Here is an 11,882-nt window from a genome sequence, read left to right as displayed (position 1 = left end):
CACAATGGTTCCTATTAGCTGTATGCATTCTAGGTTTTATAAAGCCCTTTTCAAATTCAAAATGAATTTTGTAGGAAAACATGTTTGTTTTTCTTCGCTATTTTACGGAAATCTTATTTAACAACGTATTAGACCAATACCGTCATATATTTGCTACTTACGGGTGAAGTGACGATATATCCTCCATGAAAAGAATTCAGTTTCTTTTGTTAGAAAGTTTCCCCTTGTCTAGAAAGACTAGAAGTATGTTTTTTGAAGTAAAGTGTTTACGTTTCGCTGTGTTTTGAGGGGATGGAATTCAATCAGATTAGAATTATAGCCTTTGTGTCTCTATGTATGACATCATCAATACACTCAGTTATGGGAAAGAACAATGAGTTGTGATTATCCCTTGATTATTTGTACCAAGAAGTGATATCTAGTTTATTAGGGAGAAGGTATAAATTTGCCATATTTGCAGCTTTATCTCCAGTCCAAACGTATAGTAGGTCCGGAGTTAATCCTCGCCTCTAAATTACAACCAGCATCTCATTGGTTCTTAAAAACTCACGTCAGCGCGACGCGAATGATTTTCCGACTGAGGAGAGGCGAAATAGCTAGGCCTTCTTTTACGTCCCCCTTGTATTTTGAAAGGTGGACTGGGACTATGGCGCGCGAATACTTAGGCATCTTATACCTTCTCCCTAATAAACTAGATATCGCTTCTTGTTTGTACTAAAAGAGATATAAATTTATACGGCCATTAGGTATGACTCCTAGCTCCATTTTCCATCAAAATGGTGGAGTACTTTCCATATTGGAATGTTTGTAAATGAATACTCCCAGTTAGCTAATCGGGGGTTAAAAGTCAAATTTTGACACAGAAGGTTGGCGTATTTAGCCAAGAAAATATTTTACATCGTATTATTTTCTTCTAGGGTCGCGTTTCACTAACCAACTGTTAGTTTTCTCTGATGTCACTTTCCAAAACATATTATAAACGTCATTATCAAATCAGCTGACTTTGCTTTATCTCTATACTATATATTCAAGGTTGTATTGGTTTCGAAACATATACCTATTTTTTACAAATATAAGAGGAAAATTAATTGATATTGATATAACAAATTGATACATTTATTACTTTATTACAACCTTTTTTCAACAAATTGATTACATTTTTATATAATTTTTATATTTATTCTTTTGTTATCATTTATCAATGGATGTTAGCATTCGTTGCTGTAGGTGGGTAACAGAGTGATGGAATCACCCGATTTTATTTCTCCCTTAGATTTGGCGCAAAAGCGTCTGCTTAATTCCTCGCGAAGTCTGAAATAAATAAAAATAAATTATGTTTTATAGAGGGTTTATAGTTTTGGGATTGTTTATCTGCTTAGATTAAACGTGAGTTGTATAACGCGGTGAATAACCGGAATAGATGAAATACATATTTATATTTTGTTTATCTCTGAAAGATCTTGAAATAAGTTCCTAACCATTTGGCCCGAATTAACTATTAATTCTTAAGCTCCTTATATACAGGGTGTTTCTGATAAGTCTGCCATAAATTAAGGGGAAGTGTTCTTTGGACGAGCGATTTTGAGACGAAAATGAAATTTTTAAAACATTTTGCCGTCCGGGCCACCGTTTTCAAGTTAGGATTAGAGTATTTTACGGATGAGCCCTTAAAATTAATTAAGAAAATGAAAGACAATGATTTCTAATTTAATTAAGGGGTCATCCGTAAAACACTCCAATGTTTATAACTAGTAAAGGATGGCCCGGACGGCACAATCTCAATGAAATTGAATTTTCGACTCCAAACTGTTCGTTCAAAGAACATCCCCCTTAATTTCTGACAGATCTTTCAGTAGCACCCTGTATATATTTGAGAAAGTTGTTTGTATGATTGTACTTTATGCACTGTCAAAAATCGTTAATTGCCATTATTTAATTTTCCAAACGGCATCATTGATACCAGTAACACTAGGGTAAGGTTCATTAGAAGTGGTTTGGTTCAGTTCTTCTCAAGGTTGGGTCCGCGAACCCCTAGCCATTAATCCTGTAAAGAAGGTCCTATCCTATACGGTTAACCCCTTATTAAGCAAGTTGTAAAAAATAACATCATACAGATTTTTCAGAAGAGTGGGTCTTAAGACCATTTGGTGTTTAGTGTCCACATAAACAAAAAACTCTACCAGGTTCAACACCGCTGGCAACTCCGGTTAGCTTATAGCTAGTTAATTATACGACTCTAATGAGTCTGAATAATTCGTAATTACGTGGCCCTAATTAAGACGTTAACTAATTTTTTTTAAAAAAATCTTACTTTTCGTTTACGCTAATTGGGATAACATTAATCTGATCTAAGTAGATGTAATGTTTGATTAGAATTCCAGAAACCCAAGTAGATCTCTTCCAAGAGAATGTCACCGCTTCGATGTCGCCCAAATTCTTTTGAGTGGCCAGTAAATGCGAGTAAGAGGCACCAGGATACAAGCCCATTTTACTACGAAAATAATTCTTCAAAATTAGCATATCTTTACCTATAGTATATTTGTTTTACGAACATTACTACAACTTACCCATCTCCGAGTTCAAAAGTTTCTGATCGTTTCGATCCACGAATGTTCAGTTTCAAAGTTCCTTGACGGTCTTTACCAATGTCCGCTTGTAGTTTGAAAGTTACTTGGTATTGGAAGGCTATGAAATGGATAGGCGTAAGATTTTATGGTTTAATAACTTTGGTTATTTTTCAACACTTACTGCAAAATGGAGATTTTGGCGCGGTAACGGTGTAAAGTTTGACGAATTTTCCTGGTTGCACGAAAGGCTTGTATTCGATGGCGTTGATACCCATTGGGGCGCAACCTTCACCTTTGACCCCGCATGAACTGCAGCGTCCTTCTTTGTAGGATTCGAAATCGGGGCAGGCGTAAGCCATAATTTGACAGGTTTGGTCATTGATGGAATCCTATTTGAAGTAAATTAATTAACTTATAATTAGAATTAGGCGTTGTTTGGGAATAGTTAATTGCTTGCCATCATAAAGTCCACCGCTCTTTGATGGTTACAGGCTACAAATCGTCGAACTCCTGTCAAAAAGAATTGTCGTTAAGGGATTGTCTTCATTTGGTTTGTGGAAGTACATTTAAGAATTGTCAATGTCAGGCTTACCTTCAATAAGACCCTCGGTCAAGATCTTAAGACCTCCTTCAGTAGAGCAACCAGGGTGGGCGTTACCATCGTTAGGGAAGAAATCAACATGTCCACATAATTGGCTCATACCAAGACCTATAACCAAATTAATTGGTTAGTTTTAATTGACTGTCCTATGTGTTTACCGCGTCAAACATGAGCATGCGCATTGTGGCTCTTTTGAACGGTACAAAATTCAATTATCAAATGTTTGGATGAACAGTTTTCTGCAGAAATGCATACAGATAATTGGAATCATTGTGAAGCCATTTTCACTCAACGTATCTAGGACAGTGGATTTTGTGGGAAGAGCTTTAGACTTATCATTATGTATGACGAATTTTACCTCGCAAATAATCTATTTCGCCGCGTCTTGAGCCTTGCGCTACCAACTAATTAAATCACAGTTAGAAAGACGTCAGAATTACGAGGCATGACGTATAGCAAGTTCTCAAGCCTGTCCCACAAAAGCCGCGTACTAACTAACACGGGAGGTATGGGGCGCAATAATTCCTAGTAGCTTTATGTATTCCCGTTTCGATATAATTATATGGCGTTTGGACCATTTTTTTTTTACGAAAATGAAAACCAATTACCAAGTTTTAAAATGGTTTTCGAATCGGTGTGAATTACATCGACGAACTGGGCGTCACTTGGGTCTAAACGAACACTTTCGGGTAGATCTGCAAATATAATTCAGGAAAATAGTTATTATTTACTAGATTTGAACACACTTATGGACAATTGTTAGAAGACATTGGGTTCCTTGAGAACTTAACAACTTGGTCTTTACTTATTTTAAGCTAAATTTTAAGGATAAAGAGAGAGAAATCTCTGTATTGGAGAACTTGGGCATGGAAGTAATTAGTAATGTGTTGAAAAATAACTTACATTGAAAGTAGGGTTCCGCAGGATCCATACCGGTTATTCTACCCAAATTCTTAATCTTTTCACCGGCATAACCAGCTACGTGAGCTCCCAAACTGTGTCCCATGATATGAACATTTTCGGGCTTTAAACCGAAATTCTCCTATTCGGGACAAGTTATATTGTTTTTATAAACTTTATAATTTGAACTCCGCAACCCGTTACCAACCTGAAGGAACTTCACAAACAACGCAATCTCGGCTCCAACTACTCTGGTATTAGCTGTGGAAAGTGTGTAAGGTAAAGTGTTACCACCGCTCCAATCCACGAGAAAAATGTTGTAGTCTCCGTGCATCAACAATTCCCTCATCATATCCTTTAAATTTACCAATGAGTTAAGGCTTATTCTGAGATGCCTGTTAGAAATTAAGAGAGGTGTTCTTTGGGCGATTTTGAGTTGAAAATGTTCTGGGATCTTCCGTCCAGGCCTCCCGGGCATCGTTTTAAAGTTATGATTGGAGCGTTTTGAGGATGACCCCCTAAATTTCATTAAGAAACTGAAAGACAAAGGTTTCTAATTCTACAGGCCCTGTAGGTACTTGTAGATAAGACCTGATGCCCGTTTGTAATGTTTTTAAGTAAGGGGTCATCCGTAAAACACTCCCTTAGTCATAACACTTAAATGGTGGCTCGGACGTCAAAATGTCATAGAAATTACATTTTCGAATCAAAATCGTTCGTCTAAAGAACAACATCCCCTTAATTTCTGACAGACCTTTCGGAAAAAACCCTGTATTTTATTAGCTTAATAACGATGTTACAAAGTTGTTTACTCACTTTCATCCAAGCTCCGAAAAATTGGTTGTCAATGAATCCGTGAATGATGAACTTGGTTTCTTTCTTGGGGTCAAAGTTCGAATTTTCAATGTCCTTCTTATTCTTTTGTCTAATCAATTCTTCTTGCTTGATGTTTTTACGAGTGTGTAATAAGAATTTGGTGTTGATTTTTTCGCGATCGGACGGTAATAAGCTGTAAAAATAAAATACCAAGATGTTTAGAAATGAATGTTAATTACCAACGTAAAGGGTCAATAATCTCACTTGACTGGTCGATACAATGGATGAAAAAAATCGCTGGTGATTTCGAAACATCCCAAGTCTCCCATGCATTTTGATCTTGCTCCTATATATAGAGTTGGCAATTTCAGATTTTTAAAATTTTAGTCAACAAATCGGTAGAGGTTTCGTACTTTTATCAAGGTGGTGAACTACTTCCAGGTCAGTTTGGTCATCCAAAGCCCGGCTCTGTACAGAGATGGCTAGCGCGCAGAGGGCACCAACCACAAGCAGTAAGACGCGAGAATTAGACATGGCCATTTCTCGCGAATAAGACAAATCTGATCTTTTCGACAGTTGATTCTCGCATTTAAGCTATGGAATATTGACATGTTTTGTAAATTTTTTAATCTGATAGCTGAACATCCATCGTGAGAATTATTTCACCTGTTAATAGTAATTATTTAGTTGATTGTAAATCTATTAGAAACCTGCAAGTTAGCCCTTCATATTATACTAACCTGACAGTTAATTCTATTACACTATTCTTTTAATTGCATTTTAATTTTGTGCTAAATGATCCATGGTTATATTTAGGGTGTTTCTGATAAGTCTGCCTTAAATTAAACGGTGTGTTCCTTGATCTTGGGTCGAACTGAGTGGAAAGTGCATCAAAGAACATAGATGGGGTCTGCAACATTTAGATATGGAGTTTTGTTCTCTAAACATTGATTGGCCTCTAAAACAAGAAATAAGTAACACATGTCAGCCTTCAATAGTCTTCAATCTAAGAAAGTTATTGAACCTTTATCTATAGCAGAAAGGTCGTAGAAGTGTGCGCTAGTAAAGTAAAGCTAATTACTCCACATGTGTAAATACTTCCTTGTATTAGGGGCCAATCAATGTTTGGGAGCCCATATCTTATGTCGTAACTAAATGTTGTAGACCCCATCCATGCTCTATGGGACTTTCCACTCAGTTTGACCCTAAGAACACAGCACCCTTTAATTTATGGCAGACTTATCAGAAACACTCTGCAATGGGTTAGTCTCCGGGTAGTGTACTACAGGTTTGAACCCTGACCACGACAATTGTTTCTGTTATACTATAGTTTCTATTGGTTTTTTTTGTAAGATGAATGTTATAACAGCGTTACTAATTGATAAATTAAGCTGTGTCTTTCGTATTATTACATTACTCGATACCAGGAATGCATACAGTTAATAGGAATCATTGTGTCCCCATACATCCCATGTTAATTACAAAGCAGGTTTTGTGGGCTGGGCTTGAGGACTTCACTCGTCATAATTCTGACGTCTTTCTAATTTAAACTGTGATTTCAGAGGATGGATAAATTATTCGCCAGGTAAAATAAGCCATACATAATGATTAGTCTAGATCTTCGCGCAAAAGCACGCCTAGATACGTAGAGAAAATGGCTAAACAATGATGGCTAACAAGATGTGTGTATTCCTGGAGATACCAGTCAATGAAGAAGTGAGATGAGGCTAGAAGGGAAGGGCTCTAGCATTGGTAATAGATCCTGGCATTAGTGAACAAATTTGAGGATTTTACGCCGCTTCAATCGCGCCTACGCTAGAGAGAAAAAAAATTGGTCGAGTTCCAAAAAAATTTCTAACCCCCTTCCCCTCAACCTAAAGCGGCGAAACACGGACGCGTGTGCTTGAATCTAGATCGGCCGTCTACCACCGCGAGCGTCTCACGTTTTGGAGGGGAAATTCTGAAACCGCCACTAGAGGGCCAACCATTGGTGTGTTATCAAGAATAGTCACTTTCGCCGAGTGAAGAATTTGGTTAGCTCAGTACTTCTAGTCTCATCTCACTTCTGGTATTACTTGTAATACTGTTGATTGAGGAATTGAGGACTTTAAAGGGGGAAAGTATTCAAAAGGAGTTTTCAAGAGCCCAAATTAATGTATGCCAGTACTAATTAAGATGTCTTCAATTAGATGTAATGTTTTAAGACTGGAATAAGTCGGAATATCCTATTGAAATTTAAATTTTCCATCGTTTAACAACTTTAAAGTGTGCCTAGATATTTATATCCTGTTACAAAATAGCTGATTATTTTTTTTTGTGATGAAAACACAACATTTGTTAAAATTTCGTCTTAATCTAAATCCGCGTAAAGCGGGGGGGGGGGTGAGAGACATTAATCTTCGAGGTTAATTAATCCTAATCAATACGATAACATTTTCAAGGCTTTTTATGACGCCATAAATTATGCTTTAATAATGACGGGGGGAAATATTAAAGGTGTTACCGATGTTCGAGATAGATAATATTTCGTCGAATTTACTCTTTGTCAACGAGATAGGTGTGAGGAATTAGGCATCTGTTTTTAAATAAAAATATGCAATATTTCACCCAAAATAATTTTTATTTCTGGAGTTAAAAAGGCATTTCAAAATACACAAAATTCAAAAATAAACTTTAATATGTTTAAATGACGATTAAAATTTAGAATTTTGAAATAAACAAAATTCAAAAATAAACTTTAATATGTTTAAATGACGATTAACATTTAGAATTTACTATGTTGACGTCTTTTCCGGAAAGAATTGGGTTTGTGGGTACTTTGCAGAAGGTCCTGGTCATTGAGTCTTGCAAGCTGTTAAGAAATAAGTTTTAAAAGTTACTTTAAGAAGAAACTCGAAAAAGCCCAAATTAGCGACGTGTTTGGTCAGCTCTGCATTGTGAGTTTCACTAAAGACAAGATAACTCAATTAAAATAATTTCTGTTCTGAAAATTTGGCGTTCCATTTGAGAATTAATTACTGTTAATCCATCAACTGGTTATTTTTATATGATATTTTTTCTGAATTGTTAAATTTCTGTCTGATTTTCAAATCCCCAAATAACGTACTTTCTATCATCGGTGTTCATGGGTACCACTTTAATTAAATCCAAGGAGATTGTGTGTTTAGTTATGATAGATATCTTCTTCGTTTTCCAACCGAAGGTCACGGCATCAATGTCGCCCAAATCCTTGGAAGTTGTCACCAGGAAGCGATAAGTGGCGCCTGGTTGTAGCTCCATCTTACTGTAACCAAGAATTTGTTTTGTTGATTTTCATGTCTACATTATTAAACCAAGAACCTTAGGCCTATACTCATCAAGGACGAATTTCTCCTCTCTTTTCCTTCCTCGTAGTGTCACATGCACCTCTCCCGTTCGTTCTGACCCTTCCGGTTTTAGTCTCAATGAAATTTGGTAGTGGAAAGCTGTACAATATGAATAATTAGATCGAGGTTTTTGTAAACAAGTAAGGTACTTGTTGATTTACCACAAAACGGGGATTTTTCCCCAGTTTTGAAGTACAATTTGACTGGAGCCGTTGACCCGTCCAACATGGTTTGAAGTCGTGGCTTGTACTCTATCGCTCGAAGACCCAAAGTGGCGCATCTTTCAGAGTTTTTCCCGCAATCGAAGCAGGCTCCCTTTTTGAATGTCGCGTAATCGGTACAGGCGAAACCCACCATTTGACACTGCAAGTTGTTAATGGAATCAGACATAAAGTCGATGGATCTTTGATGATTGCAAGCGACGAATCGTCTGGCACCTTGAGGATATAAAATTTAATTAACCCAGGAATACATACAGTTAATTGGGATCATTGTGTATAGCCATTTTCTTCAACGTATCTAGGTGGGTTTTGTGGGAAAAGTTAGACTAATCAGAGGATAATAGAAGAATGATGACACTCTGTATCCTCTTAATACTTTAGTTATGTAACATGATTCTTCCCAGGCTCAAACTGTTTGTTTGCTCTTCTGCTCATCAAACTTCAGATGGGCATCGCTCCATGGAGTGAATTCCTTAACTGTTTAATTGGTACTAAATCCTCACCAATTAACCCGCAAACCTTGATTGTCTTGACGTGGGACAAAAATCCACTAGCACGCCTTGGCAAATAATTAAGCGCTAATAGAGTAACGATGAGGGAACTATTTATCGCGTTTATTTGATTCGGTTAGTAACCTTGCTCCAAATGTTCTGATGTTGTGAAGAATCATGTTACTTTTACCCCGCTTTGTGGTACTCTTCTCTCGAAGAGAAGTATTATATATACTTCTTACTGTGTATGTGTTCCTATTTAAACTGAAACCACTTTATTGTTTCCAATTACCTTCGGCGAGACCTCCAATTACGATGGAAATCAAACCGGAATTGACTCTTTTACAACCAGGATGATCATTTCCGTCGTTCGGGAAGAAATCCACGTGTCCCACTAAGTCACTCATTCCAAACCCTGATGTCATACAATTGCTTTAGTCAGAAATTTTGGGGTATAACCTTTGTAAATTTACCAAGCAATAAGATGCTTTTGGAGTCCGTGTGAATGACGTCAACGAAATCAGCATCACTCGGGTCGATTCTAACATTAATAGGCATTCCTTCAAAGAATGGCTCAGCTGGGTCCATAGCTGAGACACACCCAAGACGTTCTCAATAAGCTCTTTGTTGATGTTACATCAATTTCATATTATATCAAATACCTGTAATTCTAGCCAATTTCGCAACCTTTTCTCCGGCATAACCTGAAATGTGAGCGCCCAAACTGTGTCCGAGGATGTGAACTTTTTCGGGTTTCAGTTTGTAGTTGTCCTAAGGTTATGTTTGAAATGAAATAATTTCTTTCTGAAGGAACGTCTCATCATGGTCTCATCGACAAACCTTTAAGTAATTGATGAGAAGGGCCACTTCAGCTCCAACCACTCTGGTATTAGCAGTAGCCTGCGCGTATGGTAGTCCATTACCTCCGCTCCAATCCACAAGTATGACGTTATAGTCTCCATGCATGAGAAATTCGTCTTTCATGTCCTAAAGGCAATAGAACAGTCAGCTCAAATCTCAGGGTTTCAACTATTAGCGCCCGTTACACCAGTACTATGTCTATGCTACCAACCAGGTTCAACTGATACCAAAGTTTCTAAGTCTAAAGGTAACGCGAGGAATGGTAAACAGTGATCGACACACCCATATTTAGTCAGTACAGTAATTTTTAGAGATGGCCGATACCAGGCTTAACCCGATACCGATCGATACCGGTACAAACATGAACCGATACCGATATGGTATCGGTTCATCCCTACAGGCGCGTACTAAGAAAGATTTTCGCTTATTAGTTGTTATTAGATAAACTGAATTCAGGTACTTTTTATATAAATGAGAACTCATCACGATTGTATTTCATAGAAATGAGATATTATCACCATCATTACGTTACGAAAAGACCTAAAAATGTCATGTAGCGTCATATAACGCATTTTAAACGAGTATCGGTTTAGTATCGGTATCGAACCAACCGATCCGATACTATCGGGAAACCCTGAGTATCGGTGCCGATACCGATATGGTATCGGTACCGGTTCATCCCTAGTAATTTTTTCATGTTTATAAACAAGATACAAGTCCAAACTTCCCATTGGTTGTTACATACGAAAAATACGATTATTATGTCGCCAATAGCCTTTAAGAATCAAGATCCTCCATAGAGGACCTGATCAGTGATCAACAGACCCATATTTAATCAGTTATTTTCATGTATACAATAATTTCTTCCTGTTTATAAACAAGATACAACTCCCTATTGGTTGTTACTGTCGTCAATCACCTTTAAAAATCAAGATCCTCCATAGAGGACCATGTTTTTACCTTAACTATTCAGACTTACCCTCATCCACTCGCCAAAGAGTTGATTGTCCATATACCCGTGAATAATGAACTTTGTTTCGGCTTCGGGGTTGAAGTCGGAACTTTCCACCGACTTGGCATTCTTGGCTTTTAATTCGTGAAATTGTTTAATGTGTTTGCGAGTGTACAGCAAGAATCTGGTATTTATTTTCTCTCTATCGTTGGGCAGTAAATTAATCGGTCTCTTCAAAGGGTGAAAGAAATCTCCGTCGTTTGTGAAACATCCAATATCTTCGAAACATTTGGACAGGCCTGCGCGTGTTTGGTCAGTTTAAATTAGTAATCTTTTTGAGATAAATACCTCATACCAGAAGGGGATAATAGAAGAAGGATGACACTCTGTATCCTCTAAATACTTTAGTTATGTAACATGATTCTTCCCAGGCTCAGCCACCTTTTTGTTTACTGTCCTGCTCATCAAACTTCAGATGAGCATCGCACCGTGGGGTAAATTCTATAACTGTTTGGTACTAGATCCCCGGCTATCAACCCACAAACCTTGATTGTCTTGACGTGGGACAAAAATCTACAAGCGCGCCTTGGTAAATAGTTAAGCCCTAGTAGCGTAATGATGAGGGACCTATTTATCGCGTATGTGATTCGGTTTAGTAACCTTGCTCCAAATGTTAAGGGATGTTGGGAAGAATCATGTTACAATTACCCCAGCTTTGTGATGGTACACTTATCTCGAAGAGAAGTATTATATACTTCTGCTCATACGTATACCTTTTAGAGCGTAGGAGTGTTCGACTTGCGAACCAGGGAACAGATTTTGGTAATTAGTCGAATTAATTAACTCTTCTTCGTTGTAAATGAACTCCGGGGTTACCGATGCTTGGCAATAAACCGCCAGCAAAGTGGCGCATAACAACGGCAACATCTTTAAATTCTATTTTGTTTTGAGGAAGGTTTTGAACTTGTCTTTAATTGACAAGTCGAAACAAGGAACTGTTGATTAGGTTTGAGTTGCACCTAATTATTAGTGATAGATAACGCGTTTTTGAGATAATCCGCGCTTAATATTTGTATTACGCGTCAAAATTACTCCATAAATTATCTGA

At 37.4% G+C, this 11,882-nt stretch overlaps 2 protein-coding genes across 2 annotated transcripts in view; one reads left to right on the top strand and one right to left on the bottom strand.

Moving 5' to 3' along the window:
• Reg-5 (Rhythmically expressed gene 5) overlaps positions 1–11,882 on the top strand; it is a 60,634-nt gene that overhangs the window by 5,142 nt on the left and 43,610 nt on the right. The window lies entirely within an intron of this gene.
• On the bottom strand, positions 8,203–11,701 carry LOC149610254 (pancreatic triacylglycerol lipase-like). The gene is made up of 8 exons (XM_089859505.1): positions 11,548–11,701; positions 10,802–11,073; positions 9,802–9,948; positions 9,624–9,732; positions 9,435–9,551; positions 9,254–9,376; positions 8,411–8,686; positions 8,203–8,348 (listed from the first exon to the last, which is right to left on the bottom strand). The coding sequence occupies exons 1-8, from the start codon at positions 11,699–11,701 to the stop codon at positions 8,203–8,205; spliced, it is 1,344 nt and encodes a 447-aa protein (XP_089715631.1).

Source organism: Phalangium opilio, unplaced genomic scaffold (assembly GCF_054372755.1).
Source record: "Phalangium opilio isolate 3A_F unplaced genomic scaffold, DU_Popi_V2 ptg000329l_1, whole genome shotgun sequence".
Lineage (NCBI taxonomy): Eukaryota > Metazoa > Arthropoda > Arachnida > Opiliones > Phalangiidae > Phalangium > Phalangium opilio.
Note: the sequence above shows the minus strand (reverse complement) of the source record. Positions and strands in the feature narration are given on the sequence as shown.